The sequence below is a fragment of the Battus philenor genome, unplaced genomic scaffold, assembly GCF_028537555.1.
Source record: "Battus philenor isolate CCGP_79_NKW_IND1 unplaced genomic scaffold, ilBatPhil1.0.hap1 SCAF_1, whole genome shotgun sequence".
Classification (NCBI taxonomy): domain Eukaryota; kingdom Metazoa; phylum Arthropoda; class Insecta; order Lepidoptera; family Papilionidae; genus Battus; species Battus philenor.
This window is the reverse complement of record NW_027181661.1, coordinates 7,651,886-7,677,477: the sequence shown is the minus strand read 5'-3', so window position 1 is coordinate 7,677,477 and position 25,592 is coordinate 7,651,886. Positions and strand designations below refer to the sequence as shown.

At 31.5% G+C, this 25,592-nt stretch overlaps 1 protein-coding gene across 1 annotated transcript in view; it reads right to left on the bottom strand.

Moving 5' to 3' along the window:
- Positions 1-25,360, bottom strand: part of acj6 (abnormal chemosensory protein 6) — a 47,008-nt gene extending 21,648 nt beyond the window's left edge. Inside the window, exon 1 of the mRNA XM_068763401.1 lies at positions 25,256-25,360. Coding sequence (XP_068619502.1) covers positions 25,256-25,360 — 105 coding nt within the window. The remainder of the gene's footprint in view (positions 1-25,255) is intronic.
- Between the last annotated feature and the right edge of the window lie 232 nt (positions 25,361-25,592).

The window sequence follows — 25,592 nt, the reverse complement described above, 5'->3', positions numbered from 1 at the left end:
TCTCATTTTTATATAATTTAATTAACGACGCAGTTAAAGGCCTATAATCATGACTCCTAGTCCCACTCTAAACAGATACATGCCCTCTTTTACTCATTGCCAAATTTTAACTTCATTTTTAAGTATTTTATTTTAAATTTTTATTCAATGTTGTATCTTAAAGCGTAAATATTTGAATAAAGTTTCTTGGTTTACTAATTTGTGACTGTTCTTAATATTTTTTATTTCATTTAATACTCTTTATAGGACACGCTTGATAATTTATACATAGATGTGTAATAGTTAGGAAAAAAGTACAATAGGCGGTCTTATCACACAAGGCAATTTTTTCCAGACAACCATAGTACGGAAACAGTAGACGGATAAATATCTAATAATAATAATAACATCGTTAAATATGAAAAAACACATCGTTATAAATTGAACAATAAAGGAATAGATTAATTGTATTTAAATATATGTGAATATTTAAATAAAACAGAGTTTGCATTTGAAGTGACGGAATCAATATTTCATTTTGGCGCCCGAAAAACGTTTCTGCGAAATATAAGAGCGTCCAGAGTTCAATGTGACATCTTCCGCACGACTCCGCTCCTGGTTGCGTAAATAATTAATTCTTAGCCCTTTGCCGCGCCTGTTAAATGGCCTGACTAAATAAGGGAGGGACTACCCTTCTCCACCGGCCTCTGCCACCCACACCCCCATCCGGAGCCTACTGAAAACTTTTAACACCGAGCGTTTGTTTCAGGATTATTTTAACTACTGTTGAACAAAGACATCGACGTTTACGTATTCTATCACCGGTGAAACATTTATGTTTCATTTTAACAAAAACACAAAACATACTAAAATTTTAATTTTTTTTATCGCTTAGCAGCGATCGCCGTCTGTCCACCTTGTGGACCGCTATGCTGTTATTGCCAGTCCGTGGTCTCTACACTAGAATATTAAGGCCCCAACGGCCTTTTCTGCGTGCTATAAAACTTGCCAAATAACACTTCAACTTGCCAATCCGCTGCAATATGCCGTTAATATTATTCGTCTCGAAGCGGTGTGCATCCAGCGTCTTCCGAAGACCTTAACAATGTCGTTCGTCTGTAAATATATACCTCGTGATGAAATAGTACAAAGGTAGGATTCTCTTTAAATCAAAGTACCTATGTACAGAACATAAACTTGCAATAAACACCTATACGTCCATAGGCGTCTAGTAATAACTAGTTCAATTAGAAAAATTGTTTACTTAATTCCATAAGCAGAATTTTTATTAACACGTTTACGTTCGCTATTAGTCGAATAATTTATTCCAGAAAACAATTAAAGCCGCTACTACACCGACGCGAGTTTACGGAATAATTACTACGAAAGCTGACGTTTTAATTTATGTACACGGCTATCGGTGCCACGCCACCTGAACAGTTTCACACGAAGTAGGAAGTTTTTAATTTAAAAAAATGTTGAAACACTCACGCTTATTCCCGCAATTACAGCAGCCTAATCGCATCCAAAGTACCTAAGAACTTTGAACAATCTTACCTAAATCATGAGAGAATGAGCCTTAAATTTGCCAAGAAATTTTAAAGCTTTGAAAGACAGAGATGACATTCTATAATGAGTGAAGAAGGAAAGAGACGGCGTATCGGAGATTATGGTAATGACGATAAAAATATCCAATGAGGGTAGCGGTACTTAGAAGCAATTTAAAGATATTGTATTTAATGCTTTGGAGAGGAGTTATTTTGGGGCTGGGGTCTTGAGGGGGAGGCGGCTTTTAAAAGACTCGGATGCGAGCTGGATTTTGTGAATTGATAATTGGGGTGCACTTTATCGGCAGTTTTGAACGAGGTTTAACATGTATGCTTAATGGATTTTTACTTCGGCGGCTATATAGCCAGAATTATCGAAAAACTTTTTAAAGTGTATCGTACTCATATTAACACATTAAATTCAAAATTTTATTTTGATAATAAATAGAGACAAGCATTAACTACCATGTCTGTATGTTTTTTTCAATACAAGAGAACACGTACGGTAATAAAAAGGCTGACTTATAATCACGTTACCCTTCTAACTGGGTCTTTATTATTTGGTAAAAGAAAGTAAAGTGAATTTAATAATATATTTGTAATAATAAAAATAAAAAGACAACCAACAGATTTCCTCTTTAAGAATTAACAAATACATTCTACCAGTTAAATATGTTTAATTTAGTTGCTAGAACTCTAATTGGGTTGTATACGGACCTAACTCGTTTAACGTAGGTAGCTACTGGTTGGGTAATCAGTTCAGGCTGTAACAATAATCGTTAGCGGGTTTCATTAGAAACACGACGGTCGTATTACTACCCCAAACGTCTTGGTTTTGCACTTAGGTATTAGAAGCACTTTGTTTTATAGATACTGGAGTACTTAAGATGTCTTGGGGTTTAATGATATGTTCGTATTGCGATTAAAGAAATGCTTGGTATAAATTCCCTTATATATATACCAACACTAGTAATAGGTGAAAAAGCATTAAAGGGGCGAGTACATAGCCCATTTATCAGCAAATTAAAGTTTGCTGACAAATGGCTGGTTTTCACACTTATGTTAAATCAACCTGTACGAAGTGATCATTATAAAAATGTCACATTATTTTCTTTCTATTGAAAAGCATCAGGTCAGTAACTTTTAAAAAAAGGTCTGTATAGATAGATAGTTAACGATAATTAATTTCAATGTGTATCAATCCTAATAACGAAAACACGTTTTTTTACTATATTATTATATGTGATTTACATTAACTTAAACTATTGGTTTCTGGTTAGGGTGGACGAAACATTGATTGGCAGCAATGAACTATACATTCACCTCTTTAAAGGCTACATACCTATAATAAATTACTCTATATAAAAAGGGAACTACACTTATGTTCATCACGCTATCTATGGAACCATAGGAATTAGAGACTTTAAATTTGGTAGGAATGTAAAAAAAGGATTTTACGAATTTCCACCCGTAAAGGGAAGGTAAAGTAGGAGAGGCGTTCATTAAATAAAATATAATACTAAAACATTAATATAAAACTTAGCTAGAACTTTTTTAGAGTGTTAAAAATTACCAAGAATGGAATTTATGAAATTACCTCCAAAAAAAGGCAGTGCCGGCCACGCGAAGCGGGCGGGAGACAGCTATTATTCTATGTAACATGTTGAAATAAATCGTAATCATTCTTATAATCAAATTTAGTGAATGCCGTGTGGATTAAAAACATATGTTTTGTGCTTATCTATCTGTAACAAGAAATTTACTGAATTTATAAGTTTCTAAATAAGTTACTTAATTTTAATGACTTTTTTAATATTGATAACCAAGTAATTATTTTTGCACGGAAAACTAAATTCAGGAAGATTAATAAACAAAATGTGTTCTACTGGGTTTATACTCGAAGATGTAATAAACCTTGAAAACGTTAAAAAAAGTTGCTGTTTCAAGGTTTTTTTTCTGTTATATACTATATTATAAAACTCTTTTCTGAACTGGATGGTATAAAAACATAAGCTCTCATCAGATCAGATAAGATCAAATATTATTTTACACTGCAGCACAAAGAGTAGCAGAACTGTCACTTCAAGGTAAATTGAATGATCTATTGTTGAAGCGGGAAAAAAGAATCAAATTCTACAATTTTCTACCAGAATTCATAATTTTTATTACGGTATATAAGTGTTCATTAATATGGTATAATAATCATATTTTGATCAGCAACAAAATGTCAAGTATGACAATAATTTGTATATTATAAAAGTAAATATAATTTTGATTTGTAATGCAAGAATTGCGTGTGCATATAAATGATACAGTGATATTCTAAGATTATGACACGATACCAGTAAGTTCTAAGATTATGATATGTGTAGGTGGCAAATGCAAAACCATTAATGAATTAACTTAATTATTCCATTTGTGTCCAACGGTTGCGTCGTGAATGGCCGCCGTAAAAGGGAGGCTATCCAACGTCAGCAAATAGCATGGCGCATTAGTGGCGGGCAGTTACAATAACCGTTAACATCTAATTGTTATTACCGATGGAGCAATTTCTTAAGAGTAGGTACGGTTTCACGTTGCGATAGTTAACAGGAGCACTTTCCACTTATCTTACTTTAAGAATTAAAGATGCGTTAATAACTTTAAATTAGGTGCGCTTTTTTTTATAGAACTCTCCTCTATTTCTTTTGCTACATAGTAATATGTAAGTATTATTGGGTTAAGTATTAAAGGTCATGGGTATCAATTCTCATAAGGTCAATATCTTAGCCATCAGAAAATTTTGTTTTATAATGATCATAACTTATAATATTTTACGTCTACAAAATAAGTAAATTCTTCTAGATCTTGTAGATATAATTACTAATCAGAATGATCTTAAGTAGCTTGTTTTTAAAGTGAATGTGTGTAGTAGGTATTTAATATAATATTAAAGTACGATTTCCACCGGTGTGCCGTATATTGAATTCGGCTTACAGAGAATCGCATTTCCCTAAATTGTGTGGTGCATTTCGAATGCATTCCTCTATTGACAATGGTAGAAATTGCATTTAATTCAACGCTCCACGCAAAACATGCGAACGTGATACCTCTTAACAGGGTAGCTAACGAAAGAGTAGATGGAGGCAAAACGGCGCACTACAAATTTCAGCGCAACTGGGCGGGACTGATCAATATTGGGCGGGGCCACAGATTTGACGCTGCGTGCCAGTCTGCGCTCTACGCCAGTCTAATTGATTGACACAGACGGACTGACAGCCAGACGCACGCCGTTTTGGCGGTTTTTTATTACATCCTTTGAAGGGAGATAGGGGGAATCGGCACTAAAGCAATAGTAATTAATTTCAAGCATTATTGGCCATCAAATATCGTGGTTTTAAATCCCGTCTACGTATGCATGTACAATACATAATTAAGAGGTGTCAATTTTTTTGTTTGATTCAAATTATATGATAATATTAATTTGGAGAGGGCAGGCATAAATGATATCTGACAGAAAATGTTTTGACACCATCGTTTTTTATATTAACGTCACTGTCATAATATTTCCGAAAATCGCAACAATTACTCCATATAGTGAGTAATTCTTTTCCGGGTAATCGTGTACGGTATTAAGTTTGCATGGAATACCTTTAAATTATCATGTAATTAAATAAAAATCCTGTTATAGTGTAAAGGATTTTTTAAGAGATAATAAAGTTTGGTTAATAATTGCACTACTACTGTCGTCGTTGTTTCAGCCTATAAACACCACTGCAAGGCACACACCTCCCCTGATATGTATATAATATGGGGATATACTATAATTACCACACTTGATAGTCAGGTTGGCGATCGCAGTGTGGCATTATGGGACGCCGCTGGCCATTTTCTTGAAAATTGTTTGTGAGCAGTGGAAAGTCTATATAATTATTGCACATGGTGTGAATTATATAAAATTGCATCCCGAGAATCGAACCCGCGACCTACGATCGCAACTGTCAATTCTCTTCCGCTGGGCTTCCACAGCTTGTTGCTCTATGTTGAGCTCAATTGTTATCAATTAATTTATAGTAACCAAAAATCAATTTTTTCATAAATAATAATAGTCTGATTTTTTGTGGGCTCTTCTTAAATCATGGTGCCATTATAGGAGTACTAAATCTGATTGTAGTTTCTACCAATTTTTGAGCTTCTGTATTCCCATTGCGTACGTAACTGGCTTCTATAAACGATCTTATGTGGATAAAAATACGAATAAATATGCAGTAAAAATTTATAAAACTTTTTCACTTTCCCTCATCAACATCTAGTATAATTTTAAATTGCTTTTATATTTCATAGGCATTTAAAAAGATTCAAAGGTATTTTTTTTTATTTTTTAAACTAAAATTAAATATAAAAGTAAAATATAAAGTTCTCCAGCAACTTATTGTGAACTGTAACAATAGAAAACTATTTTGACATGTTCCCACACGTCGGTGTCTTGGAGCATTAAAGTTTAAAATTCAAAGTGATATGTTTGCAATAGTTTTTTTCATTGATATAGCTTGTACATGACTTTATTTTTGCAGAAGTCTAGTTTTTAGAACAGTAAAATTTATTGTTTATTTTAAAAAAGGCTAAAAAGACTCTTAGTTTAAACATAGACGATATGACCAGATCATAAATAATAAAGTGGATTGTGTGACAGCTCCAAACAGATGGTTGTAAATAAAATGATAAAAATGCATTAATCAATCTATATTTTCGAATGTTGATAGTATAAACTGTTTATAAATTTTGTAAGGTGTTTATATTGATTAGTATATGTTCAAGAATAGTAATAATATATTGAGACTACATTCTTTATGATAAGTATCCAATGCTCGGTCTTACATTGTTTCAGCAAAACATCGTTACTTTACATAGTGTTGGTATGACAATGTGTAAGCGTTATATAGTCTAATGGCATTGTTTACAGCATAGACAACTCACCTCGATTACTTTTAAATCGTAAAGTTGAGAGAGCAGGGAGTTCACCTGGCCTTACAAAATATTTACGAGTCATTACACTGAAAAGTTAGAGATTTGAAATACAAATTTTTCCATATTCTAATTTGCACTTATCACTTTAAAACAATTAATGAACTTACTAGCTACCATTATAAGCTTGAATGTGTCGTTTAACACAATTTTCAGGCAAACAGATATTGGTTGCAATGAAATGCTCAATTTAAAGGACTATACCTACTTGAAAGATCAGTGTACATTTACGTTGTTAATATTACAAAGTGAACCGAAAGTGATCGGGTTATTAAGTAGCTCCTACAGTCTATATAAATATATGTTTTATGTATGTATATGTTAAAATGTAAAAATTCTATTGTCTCGATCATCTATCATCTTTATCTCTTGGAAAATATATAAAAATATAAAATATATTGGGCTCTATTCAAGGTATATTTACGAGATCGATCAGGGAGAAAGAGATCCGTTGTTTAACGAAAATAACCGAAGTAGCCCGGTAGATTGGTAAGTTTAAGTCAGTCACATAATACTGAATTGATGGCTGCTGCCGCCTTTAGGTTCTGAAGTGAAGACCTCTGGGCGGCAAACATAGCATAGGATGTGTATTATATAGATATAGCCGGATGACTAGAAAGTCTACAGCGCACATAAAATTCAACTAACGAAAACCAAAAATTCAAAATTAATTGTATTCCTTCTAGCTACGAAAAGCTTTAATTTGAAGTAAATAAATTATCAGTGTAGAACTTACCATTTTATCGTCTACGAAGTTTAGTAACTTGGTACCACACAAATGTTTTTATAATGAAATATATATATATATATATACATACATATATATACATATATATATATATATATATATATGTGTGTATGTATGTATATATACACATCACTGCTTTTAGTAGGTGCGCAAGTAATAATTTAATATATCTATTTAGTAATTGATATATTCATGGCATTCGTTTTCGGTGTTTGATCTCTAGAACATGTTTGATACAATTTTTTCCGCTCGTCACTTAATAAATAATAAACTTTGTAATAGCTTGATTCGAACATTATTGATTTTCGGGCTTTAATTCTGTTTGCAACGTACACCTTATTCTTGTGCCCATGTTATAATACTCCAATTTATTTGCCATTTGTAAAAAATAACCTTGTTTCTCGGAAAGAATCTATTGACAATGTTCTCCAAAACACTTTACTTAAAACGACGAGTTGATCTAAATACAGCCACAGATTTTAGCATCGTCGGAAATACAACATCAACTGTTGTATTTTGACAAACATGGTACATTTCCGCCAATGTAAAAGCATCTTTATATTGTTATGATTAACCAATGACAATAATTCATTTTCAAAACCATGCGTATCATCTTACCCGTGTTTGCTACACAGGGTTATATGGTACATCGCAAATAACATAACTACAATAAGCCAATGTACGGTACGATGGTTCTGGACGAATCGTAGTCGGCTTCATACAACATCTTTCACGAGCAGAAAAATTTGTTATTGAAGAAATGCGTTAATTTGCTAACAGATACGTATCGTTTTTCGGATTTTAAATTGTAACTAAGTAAAGATAGAAAAGATTTCATTTATAAAAGAAAACTTAGACTGATATATAAGACTTCGAATGTTGCTTAAGAAATAATTTTCTTTTCTGTTTAAATTTATGTAGTTAAGCGATATCGAATACTGCCATTTTTTCGCATGTAATTTATTTTCCTTGTTCAATCTTTCACTCTCTTAATCTTTTAATTTATAAAACTATCCTGCGATAGGTATATAAATAATGAAAACGTGAACGCTAAAACAACCATTAATTCAATATATTTATTTAATATTTTTATAACTTTAATGAATATAGAATATGTTTTTTACGTTACGATTTTGCATAAATATCATTTAATTAACGAAGAGTCATATAAAAAGACGTAAATAAAATACAGAAATATTTTCCTCCAGCATTGAACTGTGTAATAAAAATAATAAAGTTTATGTATTCTTTTCATCACAAGAATCTTTTCAGACGTATGTCGTCCACTGCTGGTCATAGGCCGCCCTCCGTAAACATTATGTAACGAAAAACTACTCTTTGTTTTTCTATAAAAAGTAAAAATAAGTATTTATGACCAATTTAAGATAGTCGGATCACACTGGAAACGAACCGCTTCCCACCTATCCTATTAGATGTCTTTTGAGGAAAGCCCATTAACTATGTGACCGTCCTACGGTTAAAATAATGATGTTAAATAAAATGTATGTCGCGACATGTTTTTTATAGAGATATTATCGAAATTTCATCGTAAATGTTTATGAAATTAATTTGTTTGAAATGTACAAACCACGTTAAAAACTTTTACCTTAAGTCTAAGTAAAAGTTCTACTTAATTAATCCGTATTTGAATTTAATAATTATATTGATCATTCTATTGAACTATAGCGGTAACACGATGTATCTATAAGGCAAAAGAAGATTTTAAAATATAACTAAAACCGTGTCTTAACGTTGTCAGCACTTAGAGAAGTACTGACCATACACTTAGGTGTAGGGTGCCAAAGTTCATCGTGTTGCAAAATCATAACAGATGCACCGCTATAAAATAACACTCATAAAAACATTAGGGGTTGAAGTAATGACGCCGATAATTATCAAACTACCCGTAATACACTTGACGTGTTTGTGAATGAGCGCCGGAAGCCGGGGTGAATCCGAAGTGGTCACGTGACCGCACCCGTCCGCCATCTTGTTTTAACTACACACTTCCGTTGCGGTGCACGTAAATGCAGCGGTCGTCAACGGTCGGCGAATTGTATTAAAGTTTTATTACAGGTGCTAGACTACTTTAGCAATTTAACAAAGTACTACGTTTTTATGACGAGCGTTTAAATATTTTGACTTCATTCCTTAATTTACTCGTACTAATACATTTAATATTTAACTTTTTTAACATCGTCAATTCAAGTAAAATATTTATACTTTCTTATTTTGACGATATAAATCTTTTATATAAATAAATTTCGTAAATAGTTACTATAAATAGGTCTTATTTTTATTATAAAGACAACGAACTCTCTTTATCTGAACTGGATAAAACAGGATTTAGAAACCGAATCTTTGACCGCATCGATCCTTGACAGTTATGAAACAGCCGCATTTAAGAGTAGGAAAAAAGAAATCCTACTAAGCCTCCGACTAGGGAAAACCTCAGCACGTTTTATCAAAGAAAATATTTTCTTGGAAGTCGCGTAAGTTTCGTTTACACTCAACAGCGTACCAAGTGACGTATGCAGTGCAAAAAAACGACAACCGCCTTAACAGAATGTGTATAAAGTCGAGTATGGTCTGATTGTTGATGGATAACGGGAAAATTAGTAGCGTAAAAGCTGGCTTAGGGGACGTCACCGAGTCTCCTGTCACCGACTATCAATATCGGCTATAAACTGACGTATAGGGTAGCAAAGGTCGTCTGAAATCAATAAATTGTGTTCGCTTGCTACTTAAGAAAGATTCGACGACTTTATTGGCTTTATTGACACGGTGTCGTTTCAACTTACGTTTAGTCACTTAACATTGAAAATTCTTCACAAATTCTTGAATACATAAAATAGACTTTCCAGTTCAGCTAATATTATATCATTGTTAACCAAAAACTGCATTAATTCCTGAGCATAAGCAACCTGTTGGACATATACTTTCTAAAGTATAAAATGGTTAATATTTTTCCGCAGATAATTTTTATAAAAGAAAAATGTTTTAAAATTTACTGTGTTTTTGTATTATGTTCCAAACGTTTGCAGCCCTTAATCGATGTATAGAAAAATCGCGTGCCGGGGACCGGACCGGAAACGGTACTGTCCCCAAATCATTGCCGAGTGGTGACCACGAAGGCGCACGTGCTGCTAATTACCGCCGGTGGTTGTTTGTAATCATAACTTTGGCCTAAGATAATTAAACTATAAATATATTTCTCCTGAACCGTTTTAATATTATGTAGGTTAACAATATTTTTTATTCAAAAAGAGACTTCAAATTTTTCTGAAATACTTTTATGGAATTTTAACTTATTCTTTTAAGATATATTAACAGCGGTCTTCTCTTATCTTCCAATAGATATTTTAATGTCTAATATTTTATTTAGTTCGTCCTAACTGTCCCGAAAACCTTTGTACTGCTTACCAGAAGTTATTAGAGTGTCGAATTCCTAAAAAAATACTTATAACAAAGCCATCAAGATGAAATGTAAAATAAACTGATTTTGCGATAAACACTGACTGTTGCAGCTGTTAAACGCGCGAAGATAAATGTACAAAGCTAAATTTGGCTTTATATTTTTTGAAATTACTTAAATCACCGCGCAATTTTTAATGTATTTCCGAAAGAAATGTGTAAAAGATTAGGGGACATATAAAAATATGAATAAACTCGGTAAAGTCGTTTTTAAATCATGGCAGTTTTTTTAACTCCTTTTTGTTTTTTTATCACATTAAGCAAAAACTTGCTCAACACTTCCATAGGGGACTTTATGGAAATAAACTATAATAGGTAATAAAGATAAGGTCAATTATTTATGTTTTATAAAAATATCTTGACTTTACTTTGTTATTTATTTAAAAATATGTGTTTTCTGAACGTGATGCTATTATTTGAAAAATACATAAACCTGTTTTAAAAAAATCATGCGTCCGAGTTGGCCCTACGCGTCGCTTCACATACCAAATAATTTCGATTGTATGATTAATTTTACACTTCCTTTTGACTACATTTACCGACGCGTACGCTATATTTTAATTTCTGTGATTTCGAGCCATCTAACTTGTTGCAACTTAGTAAACCCAAAAAATAAAATTAATCCTATATAAACTTAGAACCAAAATCACGCTTACCAAAATTTAATAATGTTAATTAATGTATAGTATTTCAAGTATAAATAATATTAACCATTGAAAATTGTCGAATAAGTGCAAAATTTCAGTAAATTTAATTATTGCACAAATAATCCTGTTTGAAAGTCACGGTTATGCAAAAAAATTTATATTTTAAAACTCGGAATACACAATTTAGTAATGAGCAAACTCACATCAAAGAATTTTTGATGGAAAAATAGTGTATTTTAATATTTACCATTAATTATTTATAATTGCGAATAAATAACTATTATTGAATAATGTAACGGGTTTAATTTTATTGGGCACGAATAAAAATAATAACAAACATTTTAAAACAAATCTATGCAATTAAAGTACATACGTCGAGCGTGTGACCTGGCACATGCTTTGGGCGTGCACGGCAAGAAATATAATAAACCAAAGTTGCTTGGTAGCAATGCTACGTATGCAATCAATACCGCGTAAAAGATGGTAAAATGCCAATGACAATGTGTTTCTTTAAATGTAGGTATTAGATCGTACAACTATTCGTTGATGTACTTCTTTCAACTTTTAATTTAAAAAATTTTCATCATAACAATTGATTCCCTTTTTTTTTTGATGTCTTGTAACAAACAACAATTACTAACAAAAACAAGTTTTCTATTACATACACGGCAAAATCTTAGTAATAATGAAAAGTTTTCATTTACAAAATTTTATTTACTATATTATAATATAGATAACATCCTTATACGATTTTTTGGGTTTATCTCCTAGGTAAGAATTATTTTAAGCTTGCTCAAAAAACTACTTTGAATCAGCCTCGACACACCCAAATCCCTTCTTAACGAACATATTACGCTTTACTCTCCCCTTTTCCATCACCAGAAAGAGACATCTCCTCCTAGCGACCTTACTGATACCATCTCAGGATTTAAACAACCTACTTATCACACCATATCCTCCTCTGGCATTCAGAACACTGCAAACGCGTGCCCTACAACAAGCAAGCAACACACAGGTCACAAACTCCTTCGCTTTCGAGGATAGCCGATTCCGCTACCGTCTACGCGCATGGCGATTGCGATCCGAGGTACGACCTGTATCTGACCTTTGATCGCCGAGCAGTTATAGCTTCTTGAGAACAAACAAGTCTCATATTGTTAAGTTCGAGGACTACAGTTCCGGCAAGTCATTTCCGATGAAGCTGCAAAAGGTTCTATGCTAGCAGTATTAACATCAATAGATACAATATTGACATAGAATATACAAGACTTTATTTTATTATCCCTGCTTTTTATCCATCCTTTCTCTTTGTACTCGTAGAAACCTTTCTCGTGCTTCATCGTGTATATGAAAACTTTCGGTATTGGTTTTAGGAACAAATTGTGTTTAGTTATATACATTAATATGTTTTTAATATTATTTAATTTTTATTTTCTTAAATAAATGTTTTCAATAATGCTTATTGAAATTGTTCAGAACCAATGAAGACAATGCAAAAACTGCTATAGTTGTAATAATAATCTATAAACTTAAAGTTACTGACATATCGATTGATAATAAAAAGTTATTAAATAAATTGGATCTCTTTACTTAAGTCATAACATAATGTGAAAATCAAAAACTTCCATGAACCATCATTCAAAAAATAGAAAGTAATAATTCTGTTAGTGTAACTTTAAAAGTAGGAGTAAAAGTTGAACTCTAAGCGTTTTAAAGTTTTTAGTTACTTAAATATTAAACCACTTATGTCCCGCTACTAGTTCTAATCAAGTTAAAAAATTATAGGTTCACTTAATTTCATTTTCGCAATAATTAATGTTATTGCTTTTAAGTTTTTAAAGAACACTTTTAATAATTTTATTATTCGGTGCTACCGGAATAACAGCGAATTTCTTAATTAAAATAGAATACATCATTTAATATCAGATGACCTAATACGAGTAGTTACTTTGTTGAAATTTATGTCAGACACTTCATTCGGTACGATATTTCGTTGAATAGAGGAGTTTTACAACAGGTTATTTAAGGTCGTGTTAAAATCCCTAGTGTAGAATTTAGACTGTATTTTTTCAATACAAAGTAAAAAAAAAACAAACCCGATAAGTCCGATATTAACAAGCACTAATGAATCTTGTGTCATAGTACATCTGCACTCAACTTTGTAAACATCTTGTGAATCTTGTGTTGAATCTGTGTGTTGAAACACAAGATAGTATGCCTCATTAGTAAAGAAATTTCACGAAAAACAGAAATCCTTGGTTGCTTTTTAGCACACAGCATCTTTTTCCGTTTCTGTTGCTGTACTCCCGGAATGAAGACCGAAAAATATTATTTAATATTAATATATGAAATGTAAAGATTTAAAATATTGTTTCGTATTTTTAACCTAAACTTTGATTAGTTTTTATTCATAAATTGAAAACTTATCGATTTTTTTATTAAAATACTTATATATATGACCTCACCGTTGTCCTACGGCTACACAAATAGTACAAGCGACAGTATTTAAATTTAGTAGAAATATACAGAGAACAGCAAAACTTTATTCATAGATCTTTGTATTTTTAAACTTTACTGTCTAAACATTCCAACCTTTTTGGTAATAAATCTTTATATAGATAAAACTACCTTTGTATTGACTCATCATGATATCTCTGGATACATTAGACTTAGAGACTTGAAATTTATAAGGAATACATATTTTCCAAGTACAGGTCAGAGTAGAAAGGATTTTACAAAATTCGACCTGCAAGGAGGTTGTGGGGGAATTCATTGAAATATGCTTATTATTAAACTAAAGACAAAAATTTAAATTTATTCTGGCATTTTACAAGTTTCCAAGAGTTGATTTTGTGAAATTATTTCTAAAAAGGGCAACGCGCTCTAAGCGGAAAAGGCACAGCTAAAGTAACAATATTGTTTATTAGAAATATAATTAGATTTGTTAAATTTTATTAAAAACTATTTAACATTATTGTATTACAATGCAATATAAATTTATATTGAAGATGTTCGAGAATTTATGTGCAAAATGGAAAAAGTTTTACAAATACAGAAGATTTCAATTGTTCCCGGGTTGCAGTATTTTATAAAATTTCATCTGAAACATTCAGTGCGCTCCACCATAAACAAATCCAATCACCCCTCGACTTCGCTCTGAACGGGCTGTCAAGTTACGACTGCTCACCGCGGGCCACTCGTAAAAATGATAACACGCATAAATTTGCCCGTAAAATGTACATATGATAATATGCATCCGATCTGCCCCGGCGTGATTCGAGCAAACACTGAATTATTTCTTATCCCGAAACCCCGTATTTTATTCGCGCTTGTTTTAACTTGAACTAATTGAACGTTATGGTTTTCAAACATACAGGTTGATCAGTTATAATAACAAAATCTTTAAAGAAATGAATGTATAGCTTATTTGACAGCAAATTATGTGTTATGTATGGTACACCCTATCCATAAATCAATGTAAGAAAATGTAAAGTAGTAAGAAAAGGCATTTTTAAATGCGCATTACTTTATTAAAATTAATTGTTGTTTACTATCGATGGTGCAGACAGTCCTGTCAGAAATTATTGGTCTGTCGCATTCCAAAATAAAAAATAAATTAATACAACATATTTCAAAGTTATTACTTTAAGCGATTTGAATGAAAATAGACGTGTGCTGTAAAGCGTTTTAAACAAATGAGGTGTACATTAATCACTTAAAAGATTTCACACTATTACTAATCATCCTGTATATACAAGCGTTGAACAGTTCTTAATTTTATTTGAATTTGTCAACAAATTTACGTTATTGAATATTTAACACTGTTGGATGCATTATTTTATTGAAATTCATTGTTATATTAAAAGGTTATTAAAGTAAGTAACAACGGAGTTGAACATGGCGGCGTATTCACGGCGGAGTGCATATCCCTCCCGTGGGCACCAAGTTAATTTCAAGTTTACGAAGCGCCGCCGCCGTTCTCTCAGTTATTAAAATGCCAACGTCTTAGAGCTTAACAGGTTTTGGTAACTCTGTTTCATGAGAAAAGTTGTTATAAACTATACTCGCAGTACAGTGGCTTTTGTATTGTCTATTGCACTTCTCTTTTCAATAAAACTTATATATTCCAACTATATATTACTTCCTCTTCAAACAAATACAATTCACTCATATTTACTTTGTAGCTGCCATTTGAAACTTCATATTTTATCAGCTGCTTATTGTTTCTCTACAAGCTTATTACAGTCTACAATTTAAAGAATTATTTAGAGTGTAGATTTAAGTTTTTCAAGTTTTTCTTTCTGTTACTGCTACACCTAATTCAAAAACATATCTCAAGTTATTTTAAAAATATAAATTAACTTTTTTATATTAATTTATATTAATGTACTTCCTACAATGCACTTTTATAAATAACCATTTGGTAAAGATTACTGCATTAATTCACTATGTTTAATTCTAAGGTAATCTTCGTAGATGCTAGATGTTATAAAACAACTTTTGAATATTAAATAAAAAATACAAAAAAACATGTTCCACCTTTTTCAATACACACACGAGTGTATAATATTTAAATATATATCAAAATAATTTATAAAAGTGAGATATCTAGGCGGGAAATCATTCATAACTGATACACCTTTAATTCGTAATGAATCTCAAACAAGGACACCACTGACCCCTATAATGCTCATAAATATCAATGTTATAAGGAATTTATATGTAACAAGTGGGTAATTTACACTGAATGCAGGCCGCTTCAAACAGGTCTCATTGAAAATTTATACTATATTCAGCAATGGAAGGCCTAAAGTTGGAATAATGATGATGAAGTGGCTAAAAACGACGAGTGAGTTATACTTTATATAATCATCATCATTTAAGCCCATATACGCCCACTGCAAGCTATAAACTTTCACCAATTATCGCCATGACGGTCGGTCTTGCAATACCGGCATCCAGTGATTTCCCCGTTCACCGACTCGTGATATCAATCTTTTAATCGGTTTAAAAGTAATTAGAATTAAAGTTACTATGTAGAAAGGTTTATCTAAATAATATCACTACTATTACCAACGAGTTAAAAATCATTTTATTATTATTCTAAATGAAATTTTCGACTATCAGATTACGTAGTAGCTTTTCATAGGTATAAATCATGAAAATTTTATTTTATTTAAAACATTGCTCAGGATTGTAAAATAGAGGGATAAACATTATTCTTTATCTAATCTCAAATCTCTCGCTTAATCTTCTGTGACTATCGAGTTGAAGCAAGGTATTAAAATAAGGTTTATCCGGTAGAACTATAAAAGCAGCTTATCTGGATTCATGGCAATGGATAAAAGCCATTCGATAGAGCTTAGCTGTTGGGAATCAATAACGTTAGCAAATGTTCGAGTATTTAAACAGTTTTTTTATAAGTTGTTACTGTTTTCAAATATTCAAAATTATTTAAGCTCCCTGATTTCGTGTGCTGTGAATATAAAAAAAAACTAAAAACACGTTCTAATGGTGATTTTAAAATACTGCTGTAATTTATTTTTATATTTAACTAGTTGCACAACTACAGATTCTATGACCCTTCTTCTTTTTGAAACATACCGGCCAAATCGGTTTTAACTTTAAGTATAAAACATAGAACAAAGTCAATAACGAGCGAAGTTTTACTTGAATAACCGTGGGTTGTTGGTTGAAGGTACATACATGTTTTTTGTTGCAATAATTTAATTATTTGATTCATCGGTCATGCGTTGTGTTGACTTACTTTTTTTTCAAATGTATTCTAAAATTCGATTGACGAAACCGGTTTAATATAAAAAGGTATTAAAGTCGACTTTACGCCCGACAAACTATTCGGTTAGCGCTGCACACTCAATTATGACTTAACTGCACCGCGGGTTAACTCGGAATGTGTCGCTAACTACAACTTAAATATTCAACGCTGCGCCGTATTGTGTCGCGTTTGAACCGTACTCGAGCGACGAAAATAAGCCAAAGTGCTTCAATCGAGTTCCGTGCTAGACTATAGTCTTCAATGTCATAAGTTTCTATAGCACTGTCAGCCATAACGTCTTTGTGTTATTAACCACGCCTATCTATGTTCTTTATATCCATCATAGTATACACATACTGTATACGTATCGCACTTTATGTATTTTTTATTATTAGTACGATATAGTAAATTTATCTTTGTTTTTGTATCCCTTTGTTTTCTATTAAATTAATACGTGCAATATTTTAAATTTAGAACGATAAAATAACTATATATTTTTAATTTGAAAACCACGGTGGTTTACGATTAATGCAGAATTGAAATGTTTCTAGAACAATCAGAACTAATCTCGTTTTGCCTAAAGGGATTGTTGTTCTTTAAAATATAAATTTAATTTATTTTCCATTTTAAATTGATATCATTCTTTCTGAATGTTTCTTAATAAATCCAAGACCAACTCGCCCCCGCTCTACAAATATTAGATTAAACTGGAATTCTTTATAGCACAATTTCTAAAACTAAACAACAGATTCCAAGAACTACATCGAATTTGGAATAAGATATACTTTCTTTACAACGATTTATTTAGGTTTTCCACTTTGTTATATTATTATCACACTTGGTATACAAGATTTCACTCTTTAAAGATAGATAACGTTTGTTTTTAGATTTTCCTCTTTCGTTTTATAAATCATTTCAAAATGCAATATTTCTTATGAAGATCAATATAATATACACTGTGGAAACCGTTTCGGCTTTTGTGCAAACAAAAATTTATCATTTTTTAAAATAATAGGTTTATTCTAACTTTTTAATTGAATCATTTTTTTCAAGTTAAATAATTACAAATAAGTGAATGTATATATGAATTGTCATATAAAATTTATATTATAAAACAGAATGCAACAAGCGGATAGATAGATAGTAAACAATAATTTTAAAAACCGATAATCCGAACTTACTAATCACTGTAAACCAGACTTTAATTTAGGCAATTTGACTGATTACGCGTAGCTGAACCGGTGGTCAATGACGATTCACTGCATTCTTAACGTGACTGCAGCGAAATTACACGGCTAATGGCCATGTCATCTATATCTGAAGCCCATTATGCGTAATTCTAGTTCTTTGGCTGTTCTTACTATAATCTTTTAAATTTTTCTACATACAATGAACTGCAATACGCGCAAGCCGCTTTCAACCAATCCCATCGACCCTCTATATAGGTATCCAGCAGCGGACAACCTGCGTTTTAAACGATAACGATGACAATAAAATTAACCACCCCACAAATGTCGTTACTTGCCTTGAGCAAAAATCAATTTTTAACGAGAATATTGTCTACTAAAATATGTAATGGTATTCGTGGTCCACGAAAAAATATAACAAACTAAATCGATTATAATTTTGTTAAGGATTCATATTATAATCCACTTTAGATATATTTTACTGAAGAAAGCTCAAACAGAAAAAAAATAATAAAAACTAGAATCAAATTGAACACTTACATCCAGGTTACAAATGCTCCCGGATCTGTGAAAATCCTACAACAAACTTGTATTTTTTTTTGAAAGGTATGACATGATATTTTAGAAGATTTGTCATAAGTTCTTAAACTTTGTGATAAATCAGAGGCATTACACGCAAGCGTATTGCAATACCGTACATAATTGGAAATAAGATTTACTAATGTTTATGAGAGAAAAATACTCTACCATATATATATATATATTGAATATTATTCACTTATGCACTTAGATTGAGAAAAAATATAGTAAGTTACTATTACTAAATGTAACATAAAATAATCATAGCAGAGATTTTGAGTGAAATCGGTTGAAATTTTCAAAATATAAAATGGTATTTTTTAAATTTTGTATTCGCTAAAAAATTCTAAAGTATATAACAGTTTTTATATATTATAATAATGAATTTAAGTTTCAGCAAAGCAGTTTAAAAAAATATTACTCTATTCGGTTTTAATAACTGTCATATCACATGTCTATCTATACTATTGTAAACTAGCTTCGTTCTAACTAAACTAAGTTCTTGCTAAGAAATGTGAAGCTTGAATGAGATTAAATATAATGTTCTATAAAACGTTCTTGTCCCTTTTTAAATCTATGATATTTTTGATATCAGTATAACAGTATTGGACACGCAAATAAAAAAATTGGACAACAAAAAGCTTTAACAGTTTTCAGTTAAATAAGAGTGAAGCGATGAATTTCAATTTATAGCGTTTGAAACGCTTTTAGATTCTTTACACAATATGTTCGATGAATCACAGGATGTACGAGTATAACTGTTTACAAATTTTGTTGAAACATTTAAGTTAAAAACATTAAATAAGTTTTGTTATCTATTCGAAGACATATTTTACATTTTTTTTTTAATTTGCAAATGTCACTTGAAATAGCTGTATTTAAAAAGAGTTTGCTAGTTTTTTCTCGTACACGTTCCGTCTGTATTATTATTTTGCTTTTACAAGTTTAAACTTTTAAAATAAAACTTAAAACAAATTGTAATACTACATTCAAAAGAGAAGAGCTCACAAATCATTGGAAATGGTTCGTATTTCGCGGAACCCGTCAGAGATATCATCCCGTCTTGTTTACATAATATCAAAGGTTTCAATAGATGCATTTTCCTTTTTATTATTATTATCGTTCTTCCTTTTATGAAGGTAGACGTTACTATATAAGTCGAATAACAATCGTCCGTGGCCGCTCACCCTCGCTTATGTTTTGTTTGCAGCCGACCATGGGAGGTCTTGCCGTCCTTGCCTTTCGCAAGATACTCTGTATAAGGCTCTCTCGCTACGCGGGGCTTCGCGCCTCCATGAATAAAATAAGATAGCATTGGGTGACTCTACCTGTCTCACTCGTATCGCTCAATTACAAAACGTGCCAAAACGAGAAGGTAGTACTGAGAAATGCAATAAAACTGAGCGGCTACACGAGAGATTTGTTGCTATATAGAGCCTTATAGTTTTGTTGGAAAGTAAGGTAGATATGTTGTTTTATTTGCTTAGCGGACGCTGCGCACGTGTTAATTTCCGTTTAATTTCGGATAATGACATTGCTTACTTCATTTAGGGATTTAAGTTAAAAAATTAGATTGCTACGTGGAGTTTTTTTGGTCAGTTGTTGATCTACTTGTGTCCGCACACTGCCGTTTGATTATTATTTAATTTCTGACATCAAATGAGCTTTGCTCTATTATACATATTATATATTATTATATATAAATATGTTTGGGTACTCTAAATACAGGATGATCAGCTATAAGAGGAGTTGAATGTATAGATTATTTGCTGTCAATTAATGTATGGTATGTCTTATCTAAATATCAATAGTTTAAGAAATAATAAATAACGAAATGATAATAGTAAGGAAAAGGGAGTGTTAAAATTTAGATTTCCTTATATTAAATTTTGAAAACACTTTTTCTTACTATATTGGTAAGATAAATAATTTCCAATGTTCGGATTACAATATCTTAAAAACTTTGATCATTTACTATGTGTCTCTGTAGACTTTGTACTGTCAGAAGTTTAATATTAGTTTAGTATTAGCTTTGAAAGACCTTCAGCGCTATCACTTTATATAGAGATGATTTTTAACGGAAGTAAAAACATTTTACTAACAAATAAGCTATATATAAAGTTTTTTAAAGCTTTTACACATTTAAATATTTAAAAAAAACCCTGTGTAATAGCCGTGTTAAAATTTAACACAAAAATTACATTTCAATATAAATGTTTTGCATTTTAAATTTTAACGTATACGTGCATATATCATGAAAACAACATATCAAATAAATTTATTACTTTATGACGCTGTGTTTAAATTTAATAAGCAAAGGTCGCTATAGCACTTTTTTCTTCATATTTAATTAAAATCTATTTAATTCTACATGTTGATATGAATTCACATTTTATATTGTGATTAAAAAGACATCTATGAAAATAAATCTTTTAATGTATTTGTAAATAAACCAAAAATATTGCGACTTTTCTAATATAATCGTTTTGGTACGAGCACGTCGCAATGATTACACAATGTCCGGCAACCTTTGATCCATAAAAACTCAACAAACGTTGAAGGTAAATACCTTTCATAGAAGGCCATCATTTTCCACTAGTCAGAAAGGTTATGTTTTAAAACGTCGGCCTTAATGGGGAATCCATTTCGCGTCTATGGTTCATTATAGGACGTTAGTCACGCCAATGCGTTATTATGCACGCTTCAATATTCTATTTGTTCAAGTATCATCGCTTGTTTACAACGACTTAAAAATTTTCAGACGTTTCATTATTTACAACTCATTTATTAAGAATAATTCCACGCTGATGACACAGCATTTAAAAAAAAACGTGGAAATAATATTTGTAGAACTGAGGCCCAATCCATCCGCTTATGTTAACTTAATAGAATTTTATTTATATACATTAGGAAATCTTGATAACTGCTGTGTTCGACCCATCTAATTAATCAAGGCTTGTGACTGTAGACTGAGTATATCTCCTTACATATACAGGGTGATAAGTTATAGCTGTAAAAGTTTTAATGGGTGGATGTACAGCTTATTTTTCAACATAAAAGCTTCAGAACTTTTACACCTATTTTTAATCAGCCTTTTTAGAGGAATCACTAAGAAATAAGTTAGATTAATTTAATTTCTATTGGAATGCGGCGGACCAATGATTTCTAGCAGTTTATAGTCTGTACAGGTAGTAAGCAATAATTCATTTTGATGTGCAGTATATCAGGTTATTTTTCTTAGTGACCTTTAACTTTAGGAAAGGGTTTATCATACAGTTATTAACAGCAAATGACTAATAAAAATGACCAACCAGCTTGTAAAGCTATTCAGTCATATAATAATTTTCAGAAGAGTCAAAGACTTATGTGACACTTTAAACTGTCATCTAAAATCTAGCTAAAAGGGGACGCTTACTAACGAAGGCCGTTACACAGACCTGTCCTTCACTGATCTATTTTAGAATAGTTCAATACTAAACTACAACATTTTAAATGAAATATTTTGTTCTCAATAAGAAATATTTTGTTCAAGTAAATCAAAAATATAAATAATTACATTATACCTATACATATAGAATTAATCGTAAAGACGTAACATTTACTTTTATATATGGATGAAATAATACAGCGGATTAGCGAGTTAAGATAAAAGTGGGAAGGCTACAACAAATGGCCGCTGGGGCCTTAAAGGTGATACCACGGACTGGCAAACGCAGCATAGGACATCCACTCACAAGGTGGACAGACCTTGTTTAGGTTATCCAAAAACACTGGATACAGGCTGCTTCCAACCCTTCCAGTTCTATTGGAAATCTGAGGGAAGCCCTATATGGAATAACGAATAAAATTGTATAAGGTTCTGTCTGTGGAAACGAGTACAATACTAACCGTAGTACCTGCAATAAATAAATCGTAGGCACACATTGAATGTGTCCGTTTTGTTTAAGTAAACACTAATGTATACTCTCAATCGATATCGAGGCGTATCGAATGGGATCCACTCATAAGTTACATCATACTGACGCTACAATCTAAATATGTATTTAATGGAGAGGTCTATTGCTGAATCGTATCGTATCTGGGTAGGTACGTTCTTTTGTTTTAAAGCAGTGAAACACAATCAATTTACCCCATAATTTTTTTTTATTCTTTTAACCTTTTAATGTTACGTATTTTCACAGATATATATTTTTAATATTGTTTTTATATGTTATTGCTATTTAACGTACTAAAGCCGGTGTTGAAAAGTGAACTGGGAAGCTTGCGAATGTCGTCATTAAAGTAAAGGGCGTTATAAGCCGCTTTATTTTAAGACCAAATGACAATGTCAAAATCCATAAGAAGCTTTCATTCAATTTTTGAATTGTAACGATGATTTAACATTTTTTGCTCTTAATACGGGATCGCGTTTTATGATTTTCATAACTTTTATGTTCTTTAATAACACCTAAATATATTTCTATCAACCATTAGGTTAAAAAGGCTGAAAAGCATGTAAATATCTTATATATATATAGAGTAAAGTTTCGGGGTGCAATAGTTTAAACTTTATAGATGTTTTAACTTATAAAGTTTGTTTTTTATTCCCGCATACGATTTAAAAAGTTCAATGCTTTATAAATAGCGAAAGAAGACGGTAAAAAACCACGTATACAAAATATAACATAACTTCTAACCATTTTCCCTGAGGAAAGCAGAAGAAATTCCAACAAAGTAACGTTCAGTGATGAAAATATACATTAAGATGAGAAACTAGGTACGTCGTAATATCGGTATAAATATCGGTCTTTTATATCAAATATTTTTCTCTATTATCTCTATAAAAAACTTGTAAATTATTTACGATCATAGAATTATATTATTGTTTCTACACCAAAGTAAATATTTGTACGGCATAATAATCTCAAACAATTCTGGTAAATACATAAAATAACGAAGTATTTGATGTTAAGAATAAATATTACACAGTATCAAAATATTTAAACTCCGTCGATCACCTTTTGTTGGTAAATGATTTGCTGTGTTGGTGAACCTAAATAAAACCTGAAAACTTAAATAAGTAATTATTAAATAACTCTGTGCATAATTTCTAGATATCTTCCGAAATGACAATAATATTAGCGAAATTAAATATAAAACAATAAAATAATAAATAAAATGTAATGTAGTAATATAGAAATTTGAAGCGCGTTGAAGTTTTCTCCAAGAAATAGACTCTGTCATAACACGGAATAGATAAATACATAAATATCTTATTATCAAGCTCATACCGGTAATATTATTTAAATTTTATTTAATTACTACGTAAGGTATATTTACTTTTTAAGTGATAAAGTTGCATACAATATCATTTTATGCAAGTATAAAAATTGTACGTAAACATATAACAAGTTTTTTTTAAAAAAAAAAAGAACTCATTCCATATATTTATAAATGTTATTTATTATTAAAAATTTATTTTTTCAGAAATTTTCATATGATTAAAGAGATTATTTTAGTCGCAAATTAAATTAATAATTGAGGCATATAATAAGCAATCTATAACACAAATAATAAAAGACGTAAAAATATTATAAATAAAATCAACGACTTTGGATGTAAAAAGAAGCGACGGCGGCTACGAACCGCTACGACACGAATTGCCGTAGCCGCCGCCGGAAAACGGATTAATTTTGTTATCACATAAAATCAAACTTATTTATTAAAATAAATAAAATTCTTGTAAATATTTCTAGGAAACGGTTTCTTATAATTACTTTGAATAATACCGTTTAAATCTCTATATCTGATTAAATGTTCTAGTTGCTACATTATGAAATAAAAAAAGTGGTGAACAGGACAATTTAATTTAGATTTGTAAATTAAATAATCTTTACAACATTTTCAACTGTATTATAATGATTGATTGTATCGCCGAAAATTAAATTTTAATAAAAATAACGTCGTAAATATAATGGTAATTTAAAAGGTTACAGATGATTAGACTGTACATAATTAAATAAATAAATAAATAAATCTATGTGAATCTAGAAATTATGCACAATATCAATGTAGGAAATTCGCCGGAACAACAACAACACCACCCCATGGAGCTCCATGTCAATCGCAACGCAACTGCTAGCATTAATTAGTAAACAATCACAATTCGCTTTGCAATGAATGACAATAGTTATAAATAGAATCTCGTACAGGAACCTCCTGTAAATAAAAACTGTAAGACATAACGATATGTTAATAACAAAGATGTGTTATGGTAGTGACCACTCTGAGTACGTGGTTGGTACTACATGTTGCTAGTATGCAATTGTACTCACGGATGGATTGGGGACGCAGCGGCGAGGGTCACTGCTACGGTACGTTGGACTGTACCGGCCTGGAAAGCAGCCCGGCGGTGCCATGAGGCCACCACCGGACTTCATCTTATCCGGGGAGTACATCGCACATGACCCCCAAGGGTCGTCCTCCAACTTCAACACCTTGGAGGGTGAGTGGTACTGACGGTCGAAAATCTTGGCGACTTTATCGTACTTTGGGGTTGAAAAGGCGACGCGTCGCCGCGACCGCTACGTGCGCCGGGTGATGACCGACTGAGCTGGGAGCCTCGTGACGTCACCGGCCACGCCCTCACCCCTCCAATGAGCCCTCCTCCAA